Source organism: Canis aureus, chromosome X (genome assembly GCF_053574225.1).
Source record: "Canis aureus isolate CA01 chromosome X, VMU_Caureus_v.1.0, whole genome shotgun sequence".
Classification (NCBI taxonomy): Eukaryota; Metazoa; Chordata; class Mammalia; order Carnivora; family Canidae; genus Canis; species Canis aureus.
Window position 1 is genome coordinate 63,827,480 of NC_135649.1, and position 22,820 is coordinate 63,850,299.

Genomic DNA, 22,820 nt, shown 5'->3' on the forward strand with positions numbered 1-22,820 from the left:
ATTTACATAATTATGTAAATGCAAAGCAAACCACCAATGAGTAAATATTTTTTATTTATTAAATTGGAAAAAATAAAGTAAGAATGTGGGGAAATGAGCACTAATAACTTTTGGTGAAAGTATAAAATGGTACAACCCTTCATGTGGGTATTGGTAATATTTGCTATGTAGGCATTGGTCGTATTCATCAAAATTTAACTGCATGTATCCTTTGATCTAGCAATTGCACTGATACGCATTTAACATAAAGATAAACTTGCAAAAGCTGACAAGAACATTAACTGTACATTATAAAAGACAAAAAACCAATCATATAGTAGAATACAATATAGCCATTAAACATAATGAGGCAGATCTATATGTCCTAATATGGAAAAATCATTCAATAAAATAAAACAAGGTACCAAAGATTGGTCACAGTGTGACCTTTCTACATAAAGTCTAAAAAGTAATAAATGCATATATTTTCAGATATGCATTAAAAATGGTTAACAAATGCACACTTTTGGGACTATACTAAAATTTACTGAATTATACAATTTACAATGACCTTTATAGTATGTGAATTGTATCTCAATAAAGCTGCATAGTTATGGTCTGGAAGCAGATTATCCTCTTTCTGACATTGTGACAGAAGGTCAATTGTAGCCTAATGCTATGTCACAATGCCTACATCATTCATCTCATTTAAACTCATCACTCAGGCATTTTACCATCTCACATCATCCTAAGAAGGATTAGTATAGTAAAAAAAGTAATTTTGAGGGAGAGAGAGAGAGACTACATTCACATAACTTTTATTACTGTATGTTGTTATAATTATTCTATTTTATTATTAGTTATTCTTATTAATCTCTTACTGTGACTAATTTATAAATTAAACTTTATCATAAGTATGTATGTATAGGAGGAAACACAGTATATTTGGGGTTCAGCACTCTGCAGTTTCAAGCATCCTATTGGGTCCTGGATTCCCTGTAGATAAGGGGAGACCACTGTATTTTATCTTATTTTATTTTTTAAAGATTTTTATTTATTTATTCATGAGAGACAATAGAGAGAGGGAGAGAAGCAGAGACAGAGGCAGAGGGAGAAGCAGGCTCCATGCAAGGAGCCCGATGTGGGACTTGATCCTGGGACTCTAGGCTCACGCCCCACGCTGAAGGCAGGCGCTAAACTGCTGAGCCACCCAGGGATCCCAAGACCACTGTATTTTAAAAGACTGCTAATGAATTAACACTTGCTAAACTTTGGAAAGAAGAATTATGAAAGAGGGCAGGGAATGAGGCTTTCCTTTTTCATTATGCAACTCTCTGAACTCTCTGAATTTTCCTACCATAAATAGGCACTATATTTTAATTTTTTAGTCAACAGGGGTCATCTGTGTGATAAAATTATAATTTCCTTTTCCATCTTTATAGTCTTCTGTATGAAGAAACTAACACATATTATAAAATAAAATGAGAAAATAGAAGTCTTTCTAGCCTCCTACCAACTATATATGTAAATCATAGTCAAACACCAGTTTAGATTTGGTCTGTATAATTTTTGTAGAGGACAACTACACTAATAAATAAAGGAAAAATTGTACCTGTTTGCAGTATTTGGTTATGGCTGCTCCTAGAGGGTGTTCACTATTACTTTCAGCAGTCCCCACGATGGCCAGGATCTTATTGCGTGATATTCTGTTACTTTCCACTAGAATCTTTACTTGATTCACTACTGGGGTTCCATGGGTAATGGTTCCAGTCTTATCAAATACGACTACTTTCACCTGTAAGAAAATTAAAATACACTGTACCTATATGACTTAATATCACTTTCCCAAAAATAAGAAAAAGGTTTATTTTACCATATGAATATTTTGTTTCTTAATAAATTGACCTTTCACTTAATTGGAGTTGAACTGTCTTTGAGTGAGCAAAAGTAATGGAGAATAAGGAAAAAATACTCTTATTTATATCTAATAACCCTCCCTTGCAAATGTTTAACCATACTGTGAATATATGTTAAACAACTAGAACTAATTGTTAATTGTTGACTATTAGTAAGTAAAGAAGAGATGACTCTGCCTCCAGGGAAAGAGAAAGGCTTTCAATACTAACCAGTTCCAGAACTGGAGTGGAAATCTGGGCAGTAGGCATATGATTATAAAAGAAAGGTAATTGTGAGCACCAAATAAGACCTGCTGGTTTGCTATGACTTTATTGGGTCTGGATGAGAAGCCTGGTCTGAGAAGAGACAGCTCAGTGAACCCATGAGGGCAACTGAGCCCAGACTTCCTTAAAAGGAAGAATCTGGAATTAGAGAACACAGTCACTCCACAGTAAATTTGGAATATGAACCTTGAAAACTGAATAGCTTGAGGAAGCAGGATGAAAAGAAAAAGAAAAACTAAATACAAAGCATAAATCTGAACATAAGAAGAAATAGCTATAAAGAGTATTATGGAAACAGCTGAGGAAACTGGAATATGGACTAAAGGTTAGATAACAGTATTATAGCAATGTCAACTTCTTGCTTTTGATCTCTATATTATGATTATGTAAGAGAATGTCCTTGTTCTTAGGAAAGGAGCCTGACATCTGCAGTAAACGGAATACAAGAGTTCTTTATACTGTTCTTTCAATTCTTAAGTTTGAAATTATATCAGAGTAAATAAAAAATCACTATAAAAACTAACAGCTTGTATTCACTGGTTATATGAGGTTCCAAGTCTGTTGTAAGCTGTGTTCTGTGTTTACTACATGCATCTGTATATAGTTTATATCCTCATAATAAGAACATATTAGAAGGAATACGGTTTTAGTTGAAGTCAAGCAGCCTTGATTGAAATTGTTGTGGAAATCCTAATATGAGAGAGATGAGGAATAAGATTATATTTCTGAAGTCATAGCTGCAAACTGTCAGCTAGTGGCAAAGGCAAAGAAACTACAATGTTACTACTATAAGCACTATCTTACCTTGAAGAACACAAGCAAAGACTTGCATTTTTCCTGGGCAAATATGTCTTCTATCATCCTTATCTAAAGACATTTTTAATCTAAGCTGGAATAGGACTCCCAAGTTTTTCACATCAGGGTCTGCTCTAAGAAAGAAGACCTGTAGTAGTTTTAGAGATCTTACAGAACTAAGACCAATCCAGAACAGAACCAAAAAAAAAAACACCTTTCCTACCTCAACCCTCAAGACAGTCCCAGAAGCAGCTCATGGGATCATGAGAAGAAGCTTCTGCACCATGTGGAAATAATTTTAGATTCTGTTTCTCAAAAGGGGTTCTACTGCCAGTTTGGATGGAACAGTTCTGGAGACTATCTTACCTTATGAGCCATCTCCAATGGCTCGCCACCTTTGATTAGTATGCCATTTTGAGCGCCTACTCCTGTACCCACCATCACAGCAGTTGGAGTGGCTAGTCCCAGTGAACAGGGGCATGCAATGCACAGAACTGTGATAGACGCTTGGAAAGCAAAGCGTATTATCGTTTCTGTTCGGGAGATACTTCTGTTATATCCCTTTAGAAGAAAGGCATGAATTTTGGTTATTGATCTAGAGCTGTATAAAACAAAAGGAACAAAGCTTAACTCTATTTAAATAAAACCACATTTTTCAAGTCACACATAACCTACTTAGCTGCCAACATATACATTTCAGTTACTAGTAAGAAAACACTTTTTTTTCTTGTAGGAATATAAGAAATTGTGACATTACTGGTAAACAAGTCATAGTCCTAAAATTAAAAATTCAATTTTGCTGATTCCTAAGTTACAAACTACACAGTTAACCTAAAGAACATGAAAACACCTGGGTGACTCAGTGGTTGAGCGTCTGCCTTCAGCTAGGGGCATGATCCCAGATTCCTGGGATCGAGTCCCGCATTGGACTCCCTGGAGGGAGCCTGCTTCTCCCTTTGTCTGTGTCTATGCCTCTGTGTGTGTGTGTCTCATTAATAAATAAAATATTTTTAAAAAATCTAAAGAACATGGGCAACCCCAGTGGCTCGGTGCCTTCAGCCCAGGGCCTGATCCTGGAGACCCGGGATCGAGTCCCACGTCGGGCTTCCTGCATGGAGCCTGCTTCTCCCTCTGCCTGTGTCTCTGCCTCTCTCTCCCTGTCTCGCTCTGTGTCTCTCATGAATAAATAAATAAAATCTTTAAAAAAAATCTAAAGAACATGAAAGTCACCTTGTTCCCTCTATATTGAGAATAATGGCTTTTATTAGAGATTTTCAAAAATAGCTGCAAACATGGGACCTAATTCTTAACAAATCTGATCCTGAACAAAAAGAATTCTGAATCTCTACATACTAAGACCATAAATCTGCCTTTCACACTATACTTTAAAGACAATGGAAAAATCACCCAGCATGCAAAGGAAGCTTAATCCTATTTCAGTAAAATTTTCTTGAACATAACAGGGTGAACTGAATATATCAGGTAGTACAGCTCTTAGTGACATTGAATATTTGCTTGTGTGAGTAAATACAATTGACAGCATTAGGGGAAATCTCCTAGACCCCCTTGAACTCATGAGAAAAATTCCTAAGGGATACACATTCCAAAATACTCAGCAATCTTCTTGTTCAATGTGTAATTAACCAATATGAATCATTTAAAAAATTATACTAATGAGCATATATCATGAAGTAGACATGTAGTTTTTATTACTCAACCTGTTCTATTTCTTTTTTACATTCAGAACCACAGTAATAGTATAATAGGAAATCCATTTGGAAATATTCACAATCTGGTCACTGAGAAATGGGAAAAGTTCCACCCTGCATTACAGCCAACCCACTGTGTTTGAGGAGCCAGAAGCACAGGTGAGATTAGAAGTCACCTGTCCCAACAAAGCCCCATTCCATAGCTCTGTGAGTTTTTATCCCAAGCTTCAACAACCAGAGGGAACGGTGAGAACTGGTAACTAAAATACTGGCATAGGTAAGGGTTTGGCTAAAGGCCCTGAAGAGCCTAAGCACCAAGGAGAGAAAGGGAGATCAAGTAACATATGAAAAGGGGAAGAGACAGGAACTATCATGGGGCCCAATTTCCATTTTAAAAAAATAGCAGGAAACTAGATGATTTGTGGAGGTGTCTGTCATCTGTGGCAAGAGTAAATCCCTCCACCTCATCTAACTCTCTGAAATGTTCCAGAGTTAGAAGACTTCAGTTTGTTTTTTATCCCCTTAAAAGAAAGACCTCTTCTCTCCGACCACTCCCCTCCATTGCCCCCAAGAAGCCACATGTCCTGATCTCACACTCTTCTTTCCGATTTCCACTGTCTGAGTCTAGAGTGAGACAGAGTCCCTCCTCCCTGAACCCAAGATTTAAGGAGTTCTTCCCCAATGCACCAAGGAAAAGTAGCCAGATGAGACTGAACACTAAAGTTTTGGAAAAAAGCACAGATGCAATTCCACAAAGTAGAGGCAGTATTATTTATACACAGAGACAGGTTTAACACATTCTATCCAAAAAGGGGCTGTAGGAAGCTGTGGTCATCAAAACAAGCTGTGGTCATCAAAACAGTGTGGTACTGGCACAAAAACAGACACATAGATCAATGGAACAGAATACAGAATCTGGAAGTGGACCCTGAACTTTATGGTCAACTAACATTTGATAAAGGAGGAAAGACTATCCATTGGAAGAAAGACAGTCTCTTCAATAAATGGTGCTGGGAAAATTGGACATCCACATGCAGAAGAATGAAACTGGACCACTCTCTTTCACCATACACAAAGATAAACTCAAAATGGATGAAAGATCTAAATGTGAGACAAGATTCCATCAAAAGACTAGAGGAGAACACAGGCAACACCCTTTTTGAACTCGGCCACAGTAACGTCTTGCAAGATACATCCACGAAGGCAAAAGAAACAAAAGCAAAAATGAACTATTGGGACTTCATCAAGATAAGAAGCTTTTGCACAGCAAAGGATACAGTCAACAAAACTAAAAGACAACCTACAGAATGGGAGAAGATATTTGCAAATGATGTATCAGATAAAGGGCTAGTTTCCAAGATCTATAAAGAACTTCTTAAACTCAACAGCAAAGAAACAAACAATCCAATCATAAAATGGGCAAAAGACATGAACAGAAATCTCACAGAGGAAGATATAGACATGGCCAACACGTACATGAGAAAATGCTCTGCATCACTTGCCATCAGGGAAATACAAATCAAAACCACAATGAGATACCATCTCACACCAGTGAGAATGGTGAACATTAACAAGGCAGGATACCACAAATGTTGGAGAGGATGAGGAGAAAAGGGAACCCTCTTACACTGTTGGTGGGAATGTGAACTGGTGCAGCCACTCTGGAAGACTGTGTGGAGGTTCCTCAAAGAGTTAAAAATAGACCTGCCCTACGACCCAGTAATTGCACTGCTGGGGATTTACCCTAAAGATGCAGATGCAATGAAACGCCGGGACACCTGCACCCCGATGTTTCTAGCAGCAATGTCCACAATAGCCAAACTGTGGAAGGAGCCTCGGTGTCCATCGAAAGATGAATGGATAAAGAAGATGTGGTTTATGTATACAATGGAATATTACTCAGCCATTAGTAACAACAAATACCCACCATTTGCTTCAACGTGGATGGAACTGGAGGGTATTATGCTGAGTGAAGTAAGTCAATCGGAGAAGGACAAACATTGTATGTTCTCATTCATTTGGGGAATATAAATAATAGTGAAAGGGAATATAAGGGAAGGGAGAAGAAGTGTGTGGGAAATATCAGAAAGGGAGACAGAACATAAAGACTCCTAACTCTGGAAAACGAACTAGGGGTGGTGGAAGGGGAGGAGGGCGAGGGGTGGGGGTGAATGGGTGACGGGCACTGAGGGGGGCGCTTGACGGGATAAGCACTAGGTGTTATTCTGTATGTTGGCAAACTGAACAATAAAAAATAAATTTATTATTTAAAAAAAGATGTGGTTTATGTATACAATGGAATATTAGTCAGCCATTAGAAATGACAAATACCCACCATTTGCTTCGACGTGGATGGAACTGGAGGGTATTATGTTGAGTGAAATAAGTCAATCGGAGAAGGACAAACATTATATGGTCCCATTCATTTGGGGAATATAAATAATAGTGAAAGGGAATAGAAGGGAAGAGAGAAGAAATGGGTAGGAAATATCAGAAAGGGAGACAGAACATGAAGACTCCTAACTCTGGGAAACGAACTAGGGGTGGTGGAAGGGGAGGAGGGTGGGTGGTGGGGGTGAATGGGTGATAGGCACTGAGGAGGGCACTTGACAGGATGAGCACTGGGTGTTATTCTGTATGTTGGCAAACTGAACACCAATAAAAAATAAATTTATTATTTAAAAAATATATTTTAAAAAGGGGCTGTAGGAACATAGAGGAAACAAGCTACTGATAAACTACTTCCTACTAGAGCAAAGTAACAGTGCATATAAATTCATACTCTCTTAAGTGCAGGCTACACTGCACATTTACTCATACTATCTCAAACATATGGACCCCTAAAAGGGTACTTGACCTAATACAGTGGAAGTGTGGTAATAAGGGTAACATGACATGGTAATGGATGAACAAGCATATGGTGATGCTAAAGCAACAACATACATCAACAAGATAATAATTGTTCAGGAAAAATCCTTTTTCATTGCTGAGGTTACAAATTCAAAGTTACCTATGAACATTCTCCTCTGAATTCTTTTTATTTTCTTTAACATTTTTTTCTTAAGATTTTTATTTATTTATTCATGAAAGACACACACACAGAGAGGCAAGAAACACAGGCAGAGGGAGAAGCAGGCTCCTCGCAAGGAGCCTGATGTGGGACTCGATCCCTCATCTCCAGGATCACACCCTAGGCTGAAGGCGGCACTAAACTGCTGAGCCACCCGGGATGCCCCCTCTGAATTCTTTTAAAGCTATGGCTTAAAACAAAATAAAAATCCACACCAATAAGAGAAAGGATAAAAATCATGCGATCATTTCAATAGATGCAGAAAAAGCATTTGACAAAGTACAACAATCCATTCATGATAAAAACACTCAACAAAGTAGGTTTGAAGAGAATACAGCTAACATAATAAAGGCCATTTATGAAAAACCCATAGTTAACATCATCCTAGAGAAAAACAGAGAGCTTTTCCTCTAAGGTTGGGAACAGAACAAAGATGTCCACCCTAACCATTTTTATTCAACACAGTACTAGAAGTCCTAGCCACAGCAATCAGACAGCAATAATCAAAAATAAATAAAGGCAAAATCTAAATCAGTAAGAAGTAAAACTTTCACTATTTGCGTATTACATGATATTATATACAGAAAACCTGAAAGGTTCCACCAAAAAAACTAAATTCAGTAATGTAGCAGGATACAAAAATCAATCTACAGAAATATGTTGCATTTGGATACACCAATAATGAAGCAGGAGAAAGAGAAATTAAGAAAATAATCCCATTTATAATTTCACCTTAATAATAAGATGCCTGGGGATCCCTGGGTGGCTCAGTGGTTTAGCGCCTGCCTTTGGCCCAGGGCGCAATCCTGGAGTCCTGGGATCGAGTCCCACGTCAGGCTCCCTGCATGGAGCCTGCTTCTCCCTCTGCCTGTGTCTCTGCCTCTCTCTCTCTCTCTCTCTCTCTCTCTCTCTCTCTCTCTCTGTCTATCATGAATAAATAAATAAATAAATTTTAAGAAAAGAACTGCTTTAAAAAAAATAATAAGAGGATACCTAGGAATAAATCTAACTAAAGAAACGAAAGGCCTGTACTACGAAAACTAAAACACTGATGAAAAAAATTGAAGATGACACAAAGAAATGGAAAAATATGCCATGCTCATGGAATAGAAGAACAAATATTATTAAAATGTCTATACTGCCTTGGGCACCTGGATGGCTCAGTTGGTTGGGTGGCTAACTCTTGATTTCAGCTCAGGTCATGATCTCAGGGTCCTGGGATCAAGCCCTGTGTTGAGCTCCATGTTCAGCAGGGAATTTGCTTGAGGATTCTCTCCCTCTCCCTCTGCCCCTCCTCCAGCTCATGCTTGCTCTCTCTGTCTTGAAAATAAATCTTTTAAAAAAGTCTATACTACCCAAAGCAATATAAACATTTAATGTAATCCTTATCAAAATACCAACAGCAGGGACACCTGGGTGGCTCAGTGGTTGAGCATCTGCCTTTGGCTTAGGGCATGATCCTGAAGACCCAGGATAGAGTCCCGCGTTGGGCTCCCTGCATGAGGTCTGCTTCTCCCTCTGCCTGTGTCTCTGCCTCTCTCTCTCTCTCTCTCTCTCTCATGAATAAATAAATAAAATCTTTTTAAAAATACCAACAGCATTTTTCACAGAACTAGAGCAATCCTAAAATTTATATAGACCCACAAAAGCAATCTTGAAAGAACAAAGCAAAGCTGCAGGTGTCACAATTCCAGACTTCAAGTTATATTACAAAGCTGTAGGAATGAAAACAGTTATAATAATGGCATAAAAATACATAGGCCAATAGAACAGAATAGAAAACCCAGAAATAAACCCACAATTATATGGTCAATCAATCTTCAACAAAGTAGGAAAAAATATCCAATGGGAAAAAGACAGTCTCTTAAGTGGTATTGGGAAAACTGGACAACTACATGCACAATGAGGAAACTAGACCACTTTCTTACACCATACAAATAAATAAATTCAAAATGGGCAAAAGACCTAAATATGAGACAGGAAACTATCAAAATCCTAGATGACAACACCGGCAGCAACCTTTTTGATCTCGGCTGCAGCAACTTCTTGCTAGATATGTCTCCAAAGGCAACGGAAATAAAAGCAAAAATGAACTATTGGGACTCCATCAAGATACAAAGCTTCTGCACAGCACAGGAAACAGTCAACAAAACTAAAAGGCAACCTATGGAATGGAAGAAGATATTTGCAAACAACATACTGATGAAGGGTTAGTATCCAAATTATATAAAGAACTTATACTCAACACCTCAAAAAAATCCGGTCAAGAAATAAGCAGAAGACATGAACAGACATTTCTTCAAAGAAGATATCCAGATGGCCAACAGACACATGAAAAGATGCTCAACATCACTCATCAACAGGGAAATGCAAATCAAAACCACAATGATATATCACCTCATACCTGTCAGAATGGCTAAAATCAACAACACAAGATATAACAGGTATTTGTGAGTTTGTGGGAAAAAAAACAACCCCTCTCATACCATTGGTGAGAACTGGTGCAGTGACTCTGGAAAACAGTATGGAAGTTCCTAAAAAGTTGAAAACAGAACTACCCTTCAATCCAGAATACTACTGAGTATTTACACAAAGAATACAAAAACACTAATTCAAAGGAATACATGCATCCCTATGTTTATGGCAGCATTATTTATAATAGCCAAGGTGGAATATTACTCAGCCATAAAAAAGAATAAAATCTTGCCATTTAATTATCAAGGCAGGAAACAACAAATGTTGGAGAGGATGCGGAGAAAAGGGAACCCTCTTACACTGTTGGTGGGAATGTGAACTGGTGCAGCCACTCTGGAAAACTGTGTGGAGGTTCCTCAAACAGTTAAAAATATACCTGCCCTACGACCCAGCAATTGCACTGTTGGGGATTTACCCCAAAGATACAAATGCAATGAAACGCCGGGACACCTGCACCCCGATGTTTATAGCAGCAATGGCCACGATAGCCAAACTGTGGAAGGAGCCTCGGTGTCCAACGAAAGATGAATGGATAAAGAAGATGTGGTTTATGTATACAATGGAATATTACTCAGCCATTAGAAATGACAAATACCCACCATTTGCTTCAACGTGGATGGAACTGGAGGGTATTATGCTGAGTGAAGTAAGTCAGTCAGAGAAGGACAAACATTATATGTTCTCATTCATTTGGGGAATATAAATAATAGTGAAAGGGAATATAAGGGAAGGGAGAAGAAATGTGTGGGAAATATCAGAAAGGGAGACAGAACATAAAGACTGCTAACTCTGGGAAACGAACTAGGGGTGGTAGAAGGGGAGGAGGGCGGGGGGTGGGAGTGAATGGGTGACAGCACTGGGGGTTATTCTGTATGTTAGTAAATTGAACACCAATAAAAAATAAATTTAAAAAAAATCTTGCCATTTGCAACCACATGGATGGAGCTAGACAGTATGATGGTAAGCAAAATAAGTCAGTCAGAAAAAGACAAATACCATATAATTTCACTCATAGGTAGAATTGAAGAACTAAAACAAAGAGTAAAAAAACTAGAGAGAGAGAGAGAGAAAGAGAGAGACAGACAGACAGACAAACCAAGAAACAGACTCTTAACTACGGAGAATAAACTGACAGTTACCAGAGGGGAGGTGATGGAGGGATGAGTTAAATAAGTGATAGGGATTAAGGAGTTAATTTGTCATGATGAGCACTGGGTGATATATGGAATTACTGAAACATTGTATTGTACACCTGAAACTAATACAACACTGTATGTTAACTAGCTGGAATTAAAATTAAAACTTTCGGGATCCCTGGGTGGCGCAGCGGTTTGGCGCCTGCCTTTGGCCCAGGGGCGATCCTGGAGACCCGGGATCGAATCCCACGTCGGGCTCCCGGTGCATGGAGCCTGCTTCTCCCTCTGCCTGTGTCTCTGCCTCTCTCTCTCTCTCTCTCACTGTGTGCCTATCATAAATAAATAAAAAAATTAAAAAAAAAAAAACTTTCAAAAAAATAAAAATCAACAGCTAAAATTTCCTAAAAACCAAAATTTGGTTGCTCATCGGGAAGGCTCCCTCACCAGATGGCTGGTTAGGAGTACTTTTTAAAAAAAGAAGTGAGACTGCTACATGGGGAAAAACTTGTTTGGTTCAGAAAAGGGAGAAAGGATTTCTAGAATTAATCTTCCTTTCTCTGTACTCCATCCAAAATTAGAATCCATCAACTATCATTAATTATGATGCCTATATTTTTCTTTTGTATATTTTTATTGGAGTTTGATTTACCAACATATAGTATAACACCCAGTGCTCATCCCGTCAAGTGCCCCCTCAGTGCCCATCACCCAGTCACCCCATCCCCCCATCCACCTCCCCTTCCACTACCCCTTGTTCGTTTCCCTGAGTTAGGAGTCTCTCATGTTCTGTCACCTTCTCTGGTATTTCCTACTCATTTTCTCTCCTTTCCCCTTGATTCCCTTTCACTATTTTTTATATTCCCCATATGAATAAAACCACATAATGTTTGTTCTTCTTGGATTGACTTACTTCACTCAGCATAACACCCTGCAGTTCTATCCATGTTGAAGCAAATGGTGGGTATTTGTCATTTCTAATGGTTGAGTAATATTTCATTGTATACATAGACCATATCTTCTTTATCCATTCATCTTTTGATGGACACTGAGGCTCCTTCCACAGTTTGGCCACCGTGGACATTGCTGCTATAAACATTGGGGTGCAGGCGTCTCAGTCTTTCATTGCATCTGTATCTTTGGGGTAAATCCCCAGCAGTGCAATTGCTGGGTCGTAGGGTAGCTCTATTTTTAACTCTTTGAGGAATCTCCACACAGTTTTCCAGAGTTATTGTACCAGTTCACATTCCCACCAACAGTTAAAATGCCTATTTTAGTAATCATCCTATATTTCAAGTAATACTGCATATAATCTTCAACAAAGAAAGAAGTTCCAAAGGAAACCAGCAGCTTCTTAATATAGGCACATGACTTTCTAAGAAGTTAAACTTGAGTTTCCACCTGAAAGAAATTGTTAAGAGGCAACGTGCAAACCTTACACACCACATATGTATGCTTCAATAACATTTTACATTTCTCTTTAAAGTCTTGTCTTCTTATTGCACCTTGACTTTTCCAGTATCAAATCTTCTACCCTATAACCTCTCTTTATGCACTTTCCTCTAACCTCAATTTCCTTATGTTCTCATTATTTGGTAAAACTGCTTTATACTTAAAGAACTATAAATATATAAATATTTATGTAATAAAACCAGAAGATAAAATAAATAAAACTCAAGTTAATTTTCTCTGCAGAGCTGTATGGAAGTGAGGAAGGTGCTCTCATTTAATCCCTCTCTACCCTCCACACTCATGTAGATTTGCTTCCTGTTAAGTCTGTGGTAGGGGAAACTACACCTACTCTTATACTCCTATATGTCCTTGTGACGTAATATTAGAACCCAAGGGAGGAAAAGCTGGCAAAGCTGTCATATGTCAAGCAATCAATTCTTCTTGAAATGAAGGAATGTTCACTTGGTCTCTCCTAAACAGAAGAGAATGTCCAAGAAATAAAATGTTTAAAAAACCATTGAAGGTCCAACTAACTCCAGTATTGGGTTCCTCTGAGTGCTCATGAAGTGTGTTGAGAGAAAGAAATCAAATAGCAGCATTCAGAAACAGTCCTGGGTAACAATCTGATGAGGTTTCTCTCTCTCTCTCTCTCTCTCTCTCTCTCTCTCATTCATTCAGGGAGAGGTTGCTTTTTTGTGTTGGTTAGGTAGGCAGGAAGGATGCATGGCTTAGACCTTGGTGGTAGTCTCCTTAACAGGTTGGATGCTGTTTATCTCCACAATGGGGCCTTTGTCAGCTCTACTGGCCTCTTTAACCTGCCCTTCAAAGGCTCATGTAATTTCCTCAAAAGTCCTGCTGTGGGTCTCAGGGATGGAAGACCAAGAAGATACCAAGCAAGCCAGTGAAGACAATAAAAATGAAAAATATAGGCTCCTAAACAGAATGCAGCTGAGGGGGAAGAGTTGCCCAGCCAAAAAGTTGGAGGTCCAGTTGGAACAACCAGCCTCTGTCATTGCACCTTGATGGGGTCCCTGGTTAAAGAGTTTGGCCACAATAAACCATGGAATGGAGCCTGGGTCCATTTCAAAAAAGTGCATGAAGACCAAGACAACTGCAATACAGACAAAGCTCTTTCAGTTATACTTGTCCTTTAATAACAATGAAATAGTCATGAAGATGGAATAAAAATCCATCCCTCCAAAACCAATCAGATGTAGAGTCTTCCTCCCTGTTCTTTCTTTTTTTTTTTTTTTTAATTTTTATTTATTTATGATAGTCACACAGAGAGAGAGAGAGAGGCAGAGACACAGGCAGAGGGAGAAGCAGGCTCCATGCACCGGGAGCCCGATGTGGGATTCGATCCCGGGTCTCCAGGATCGCGCCCTGGGCCAAAGGCAGGCGCCAAACCACTGCGCCACCCAGGGATCCCCTCCCTGTTCTTTCCACCAAAAACAAAGAAACTACAGTGAAGACACTATTAACCACACCCACACCAATGGCTTCCCAACACCTGCATCTTTGAAGATTCCTATTGAGTAACAGAACACAGCACTGATTCCAGAGAGCTGCTGGGAGAGCTGGAGCATGGTGAAAATGATGATACGCTGTCAGTAGCTGAGTACTTCTGAAGAGCTCCAGTACAGTGACCTGTTTTTCTTGTGCCATCCTAGCACTCTCATCTTTCATTTCCCCAGTGTCTTGTCTGAGTCACATCCTGGGTGCCCCATGATCACTAGAAGATCTCCTTAGCACTCACCTCTCCCTTTCTGTTAATGGCCAAGAATCTAGGACATTCAGGGCAAAATGGAAGGGCTAATTTGTAGGACAGCTAGAATGATGGTGAAGCCCAATAGCATGGGCCAAAGCTCTTTAGTCACCAAGATGACTTTCAGAACAAAAATCTGAGCCACCAGAATCCTGGTAACAATACCCAGCTGGTTAGGAATGCCAAAGGGCCCCCACTCCATCTGCTACCATAAAGCATGTAAGAGATACCTTCCCAATGCACATGGACACAAAATCTGTACAGTTATCAGAAGAAGAGGTCAATAATCTATTGGTCCAGGGTCAGCATTTCAACAGACTCTCCTAACTTGGAGGAACCCATAAGGCAGGTACCAGCAACAGCCAATAGGTTGACAATAAGCACTGAATTTCACCTGCCAAAACTATTGACAAAAAGCCCATTGGAAAAGGAGTCAATCAATACTAATGGAGAAGATGGCCCAGACAACGACCAGAGGGCCACAGATAGAGACAAGACAAGGATCCTGAGTTGAGGGAGATTTCTAACCTCTCTTCCAAAGAATTGAGAAACTCCTTTATGACTGTCTCAGGAACACTGATGACTCCAAAGTTGTAGACAAACTAGAAAGAGTCTATTGTATCAATGGAGATAGCAAAGATCAGAAGTGCTATGACATTCTGTGTCTCCAAGGGCCCTGATTTAATTTTTTTCCAATCTTCAATAAATACCTAGGAATGAGATCCCAGAGACACATCTTCTAGACAATAATATCTTCAAAATGTCCTTCCTGGCAGCAAGTTTTTCTTCAGGTCCCCAGTAAGGCTCTACATCTCACTCTCACTCCCCTGATTCTAATTGTTTTATCTATCTATCTATCTATCTATCTATCTATATATATATATATATATATCTGTCTATCTATCTATTTATTTTTCTACTTGTTCTTTAATTAACAAATAACATGAAGCAGTGTATATCACGGCATTTTTAAAAATAAAGAAACACAACAAAGACTTTCTTAGTAGTAATGGCTTTATGATGCTAGATTCTTTTTTTAAGATTTTATTCATTTATTCATGAGACACAGAGAGAGAGAGAGAGAGAGAGACACAGGCAGAGGGAGAAGCAGGCTCCATGCAAGGAGCCCGATGAGGGACTCAATCCTGGGACTCCAGGATCACACTCTGAGCCAAAGGCAGATGCCCAAACACTGAGGCACCCAGGCGTCCCTATGGTGCTAGGTTCTTACAAAGTTCTCAAATACTTGAACTTAATGTTCACCTAAGAGGTATTTATCTGTATAGAAACAGCTGGAAGATACTCTCATAGACATGAAAGCTTATGCTCTTTTTTTAAAGATTCTATCCATTTATTCATGAGAGACACACAGAGAGAGAGAGAGAGAGACAGAGAGACACAGAGACAGAGAGACAGGCAGAGGGAAAGCAGGCTCCCCACTAGGAGCCCGATGTGGGACTCGATCCTGGATCCCAGGCTCACGTCCTGAGCCCAAGGCAGATGCTCAACCACTGAACCACCCAGGCATCCCACTATGCTTTAATATATGTCATATGTGCATGTTTTCACCTATACTAATTCCAATCTTGCAATTTAGGTATTACAATCTCTATATTACAAGTGACAAAACTGAGGATAACAGAAGTGACTTAAAGGTTCTATCTCTAATATCAGGCACAATCCAGGTCTACTTTAACACTTTATAACACCATACTTTAGAGAGGAACAAGCACTAACATTACATTTATAAAGCATTTAACAAATTACAAAGTGTTTCCAATATATCATCTTATTTAACTTTCACAACAACTGTAAGTTATGCAGGATGGATATTATTAGAATCTCACTTTATAAATGAGGAAACTGAAGCTCAGAGAGAAATTAAGTTGACCAATTCCTTGGGCAAGATGGCGGAGGAGTAGGGTCCCCAAGTCACCTGTCCCCACCAACTTACCTACATAAATTTCAAATCATCCTGAAAACCTATTAATTCAGCCTGAGCTTTAAAGAGAGAACAGCTGAAACACTACAGAGAGAAGACTTAGTGCTTCTAACAAGGTAGGAAGACAGGAAAAAAAAATAAAAAAGAATCAATTGGGGGAGGAGCCCCGCGATGAGCCGGGCTAAGGCTGGGCAGTGAAAGCCTGGTCCCAGAGAAACAGGAACTTTAAAAATCTGCACAGATTCTTCCCAGACGGAAAGGTGCTTAGCAGGGAACTCGGGAAGAACCGCAGAGGGGCAGTGGAGCCTCCAGGTTCCCAGGGTCACTAACAGAGGAAGTGAGCCCGGGGGTACAGTACCACAGACTGTGGGCAGAGCTCAGTAAAGGGCTAGAGCGCATGCTCGGCGGGGACTCAGGAGAAGATCATGCGGCGGCTCCAGATGGAGGGGGCTGCGCCCTGCTGCCGTCAGGAGCCACAGCCACGGGAGCACAATTCCAGCAGCACAGGCCCCAGATCCCAGGACTCCAGGGGACACAGCCCAGGATCCTGCATTCCCCCAGGACAGATGGCCACGGGGAGGGCCCAGGACAGCCAGGATGCTCCTGCTGCCGGGCACCCCAAGGTGTGCAGATCAACTCCCCCCACCCCAGGAGCATCTAAGCCAGGGCAGACTGAGAGACTGCGGTAGTTACCACGGAAGCTGACTCCAGAGCTGGAGGGCTGGCCGCTGCCAGTGTTGTTGTTCCTCCTTGTGTCACCCTGTGCCTGGGATGGAGCGGGGCCCACCAGGGAACAGGGGCCTCACAGGATAAACAGCTACCACTGAGCACTGAACCTGGCGGGGGCGGGGCAGGTACCCCAGGTACACACACATGAGAATCAGCACAGCAGGCCTCTTCCCCAGTAGACCAGCTGGAATGACAGGGGAGAGCTGGAAAGTTCCAGGGGAAGTCAAGGGATTTACAGTATATAGAACCAGAAGATACCCCTCCCCTTTTTTTCCTTCCTTTCTCCGGTACAATTCGCTTTTAGCCACTCTGCACTAAGCAAAATGACTAGAAATAACTCACCACAAACGAAAGAATCAGAAACAGTACTCTTTCCCACAGAGTTACAGAATTTGGATTACAATTGGATGCCAGAAAGCCAATTCAGAAGCACAATTATAAAGCTACTGGTGGCTCTGGAAAAAGGCATAAAAGATTCAAGAGACTTCATGACTGCAGAACTTAGATCTAATCAGGGTGAAATTAAAAATCAATTAAATGAGATGCAATCCAAACTGGAATTCTTAACGACGAGGATTAATGAGGTAGAAGAACGAGTGAGTGACATAGAAGAAAAGTTGATGGCAAGGAAAGAATCTGAAGAAAAAAGAGAAAAGCAAAAGACCATGAGGAAAAAGTTAAGGGAAACAAATGACAGCCTAAGATGGAAAAATCTACGTTTAAATGGGGTTCCAGAGGGCGCTGAGAGGGAGAGAGAAACAGAAAGCATATTTGAACAAATCATAGCTGAGAACTTCCCTAACGTAGGGAGGGAAACAGGCATTCAAATCCAGGAGATAGAGAGATTCCCCCCCCCCCAAAATCAATAAAAACTGCTCAACACCTCGATATTTAATAGTGAAACTTGCAAATTCCAAAGATAAAGAGAAGATCCTTAAAGCAGCAAGAGACAAGAGATCCCTAACCTTTATGAGGAAAACTATTATATTAACAGCAAACCTATCCACAAAGAACTAGCAGTCCAGGAAGGGCTGGCAGGATATATTTAGGGTTCTCATTTAGGAAATGAGAAGAACATTCGGCCAAGAATACTTTATCCAGCAAGGCTCTCACTTAGATTATGAGAGATAAAGAGCTTCCAAGATACGCAGAAACTGAAAGAATACGTGACCACTAAACCAGCTCTACAAGAAATATTAACGGGGACTCTGTAAAAGAAAGAGAACACCCAAAGAAATAATCCACAAAAACAAGGACTGAATAGGTATTATGATGACACTAAATTCATATCTTTCAATAGTAACTTGAACGTGAAAGGGCTTAATGATCCAATCAAAAGAGGCAGGGTTTCAGACAGGATAAAAAAGAAAGACCCGGGGATCCCTGGGTGGCTCAGCAGTTCAGTGTCTGCCGTTGGCCCAGGGCATGATCCTGGAGTCCCAGATCGAGTCCCATATCAGGCACCTTGCATGGAGCCTGCATCTCCCTCTGCCTGTGTCTCTGCCTATCTCTCTCTCTCTCTCTCTCTCTCTCTCGCTCTCTCTCTACATATCTCATGAAAAAATAAATAAAATCTTAAAGAAAAAGAAAAAGCAAGACCCATCTATTTGTTGTCTACAAGAGACTCATATTAGACCTAAGGACACCTACAGCCTGAAAATGAAAGGGTGGAGAACCATTTACCATTCAAATGGTCCTCAAAAGAAAGCAGGGGTAGCAATCTTGCTATTTATCAGATAAATTAAACTTTATCCCAAAGACGGTAGTAAGAGATGAAGAGGGACACTATATCATACTTAAAGGATCTATCCAACAAAAGGAAGTAACAACCATGAATATTTATGCCCCTAATGTGGCAGCTGCCAAGTCTATCAATCAATTGATAGCCAAAGTTAAGGGGGATCCCTGGGTGGCACAGCGGTTTGGTGCCTGCCTTTGGCCCAGGGCGCGATCCTGGAGACCCGGGATCGAATCCCACGTCGGGGTCCCTGTGCATGGAGCCTGCTTCTCCCTCTGCCTCTCTCTCTCTGTATGACTATCATAAATAAATTAAAAAATTAAAAAAAAAATAACCAAAGTTAAGACATACCTATATAATAATACACTAATACTGGGAGACCAACACTGCGCTATCTGTAATTGACAGATCTTCTAAGCACAACATATCCAAAGAAACAAGAGCTTTAAATGATACACTGGACCAGATGGATTTCAAAAATAATTACAGAACTTAACATCCAAACACAACTGAATACACATTCTTCTCAAGTGCACATGGAACTTTCTCCAGAATAGACCACATAGTGGGTCACAAATCAGATCTTAACCAAAACCAAAAGATTGGGATTGTCCCCTGCATATTTTCAGACCATAATGCTTTGAAACTAGAACTCAATCATGAGAAGAAATTTGGAAGAAATTCAATAACGTGGAGGTTAAAGACCATCCTGCTAAAAGATGAAAGGGTCAACCAGGAAATTAGGGTAAAAGTAAAAAGATTCATGGAAACTAATGAGAACGAACATACAACCATTCAAAATCTTTGGGATACAGGAAAAGCAGTCCTGAGAGGGAAATACATCGCAATACAACCATCCATCCAAAAACTGGAAAGAACTCAAATACAAAAGCTAACCTTGCACTTAAAGGAACTGGAGAAAGAACAGCAAATAAAACCTACACCCAGCAGAAGAGGAGAGTAAATAAAGATTCGAGCAGAAATCAATGAAATAGAGACCAGAAGAACTGTGGAACAGATCAACAAAATGAGCAGTTTGTTCTTTGAAAGAATTAATAAGATAGATAAACGATTAGCCAGCCTTATTAAAAAGAAAAAAGACTCAAATTAATAAAATCACGAATAAAAAGGAGAGATCACAACCAATACCAAGGAAATACAAACAATTTTTAAAAACCTATTAGGAGCGGCTATACACCAATAAATTAGGCAATCTAGAAGAAATGGATGCGTTTCTGGAAAGCCAAAAAACTACCAAAAGTGGAACAGGAAGAAATAGAAAACCTGAACAGGCCAATAACCAGGGTGGAAATTTAAGCAGTCAACAAATCCTCCCAAGACAAAAAAGTCCAGGGCTAGATGGCTTCCCAGCGGAATTCTGTCAAAAGTTTGAAGAAGAAATAATACCTATTCTACTAAAGATGTTCCAAAAGATAGAAAAGGATGGAATACTTCCAAACTTGTTTTATGAAGCCAGCATAGCATAGCCTTGATTCCAAAACCAGACAAAGACCCCACCAAAAATTAAAATTATACACCAATATCCCTGATGAACACAGATGTAAAATTTTTCAACAAGATACTAGCCAAGACAAGAGAAACAAAAGCAAAAATGAATTATTGGGACTTCATCAAGATAAGAAGCTTTTGCACAACAAAACTAAAAGACAACCTACAGAATGGGAGAAGATATTTGCAAATGACGCATCAGATAAAGGGCTAGTATCCAAGATTTCTAAAGAACTTATTAAACTCAACACCAAAGAAACAATCCAATCATGAAACGGGCAAAAGATATGAACAGAAATCTCAGAGGAAGACATAGACGTGGCCAAGAAGCACATGAGGAAATGCTCCACATCACTGGTTCAGGGAAATACAAATCAAAACCACAATGAGATACCACCTCACACCCGTGAGAATGGGGAAAATTAACCAGACAGGAAATAACAAATGTTAGAGAGGATGTGGAGAAAGGGGAACCCTCTTGCACTGTTGGTGGGAATGTGAACTGGTGCAGCCACTCTGGAAAACTGTGTGGAGGTTCCTCAAAGAGTTAAAAATAGATCTGCCCTACGACCCAGCAATTGCACTGCTGGGGATTTACCCCAAAATACAGATGCAGTGAATCGCCGGGACACCTGCACCTCGATGTTTATAGCAGAAATGTCCACAAAAGCCAAACTGTGGAAGGAGCTTTGGTGTCCATCAAAAGATGAATGGATAAAGAATATGTGGTCTATGTATACAATGGAATATTACTCAGCCATTAGAAACGATAAATACCCACCATTTGCTTCGATGTGGATGGAACTGGAGGGTATTATGCTGAGTGAAAAAAGTAAATCAGAGAAGGACAAACATTATATGGTCTCATTCATTTGGGGAATATAAAAAATAGTGAAAGGGAATAAAGGGGAAAGGAGAAAAAATGAGTGGGAAATATCAGAAAGGGAGACAGAGCATGAGAGACTCCTAACTCTGGGAAACGAACTAGGGGTGGTAGAAACGGAGGTGGGCGGGGGGATGGGGTGACTGGGTGACGGTCACTGAGCGGGGCACTTGATGGTATGAGCACTGGGTGTTATTCTATATGTTGGCAAACTGAACACCAATAAAAAATGAATTTATAAAAAAAAAGATACTAGCCAATAGGATCCAACAGTACATAAAAAATATTATTCACCATGACCAAGAGGGATTTATCCCCGGGATGCAAGGCTGGTTCAACACTCGTAAAACAATCAATGTGATTGATCATATCAGCAAGAGAGAAAACAAGAACCATAGGATCCTCTCAATAGATGCAGAGAAAGCATTTGACAAAATGTAGCATCCATTCCTGATCAAAACTCTTGAGAGTGTAGGGATAGAGGGAACATTCCTCAGCATCTTAAAAGCCATCTACAAAAAGCCCACAGCAAATATCATTCTCAATGGGGAAACACTGGGAGCCTTTCCCCTAAGATCAGGAACACAACAGGGATGTCCACTCTCACCACTGCTATTCAACAGAGTACTAGAAGTCCTAGCCTCAGCAATCAAACAACAGAAAGAAATAAAAGGCATTCAAATTGGCAAAGAAGAAGTCAAACTCTCCCTCTTTTCAGATGACATGATACTGTACATAGAAAACCCAAAAGACTCCACCCCAAGATTGCTAGAACTCAGACAGCATTTTGGCGTGTGGCAGGATATAAAATCAATGCCCAGAAATCAGTGGCACTTCTATACACTAACAATGAGACTGAAGAAAGAGAAATGAAGGAGTCAATCCCATTGACAATTTCACCCAAAAGCATAAGATACCTAGGAATAAGCCTAACCAAAGAGGTAAAGGATCTATACCCTAAAAACTACAGAACACCTCTAAAAGAAATTGAGGAAGACATAAAGAGATGGAAAAATATTCCATGCTCATGGAATGGAAGAATTAATATGTTGAAAATGTCAATGCTACCCAGGGAAATTTACACATTTAATGCAATCCCTATCAAGTACCATGGACTTTCTTCAGAGAGTTGGTACAAATCATCTTAAGATTTGTGTCGAATCAGAAAAGATCCCGAATAGCCAGGGGAATATTGAAAAAGAAAACCAGACCCGGGGGCATCACAATGCTGGATTTCAAGTTGTACTACAAAGCTGTGATCATCAAGACAGTATGGTATTGGCACAAAACAGACACATAGATCAATGGAACATAATACAGAACCCAGAAATGGGCCCTCAACTCTATGGTCAACTAATATTCGACAAAGCAGGAAAGACTATCCACTGGAAAAAGGACAGTCTCTTTAATGAATGGTGCTGGGAAAATTGGGACAGCCACGTGCAGAAGAATGAAACTAGA

General features: G+C 39.9%; 1 protein-coding gene and 1 pseudogene across 12 annotated transcripts in view; both read right to left on the reverse strand.

Moving 5' to 3' along the window:
• Positions 1-22,820, reverse strand: part of ATP7A (ATPase copper transporting alpha) — a 154,689-nt gene that overhangs the window by 26,221 nt on the left and 105,648 nt on the right. For 11 of the 12 annotated variants that reach the window (XM_077889249.1, XM_077889255.1, XM_077889244.1 and 8 more), the window contains 2 exons: positions 3,321-3,515; positions 1,592-1,774 (listed from right to left, as the gene is read on the reverse strand). In XM_077889249.1, coding sequence (XP_077745375.1) covers positions 1,592-1,774; positions 3,321-3,515 — 378 coding nt within the window. The remainder of the gene's footprint in view (positions 1-1,591; positions 1,775-3,320; positions 3,516-22,820) is intronic. The other variant, XM_077889253.1, reaches the window with a different exon arrangement.
• LOC144308246 (solute carrier family 2, facilitated glucose transporter member 3 pseudogene) lies at positions 13,522-16,899 on the reverse strand (annotated as a pseudogene).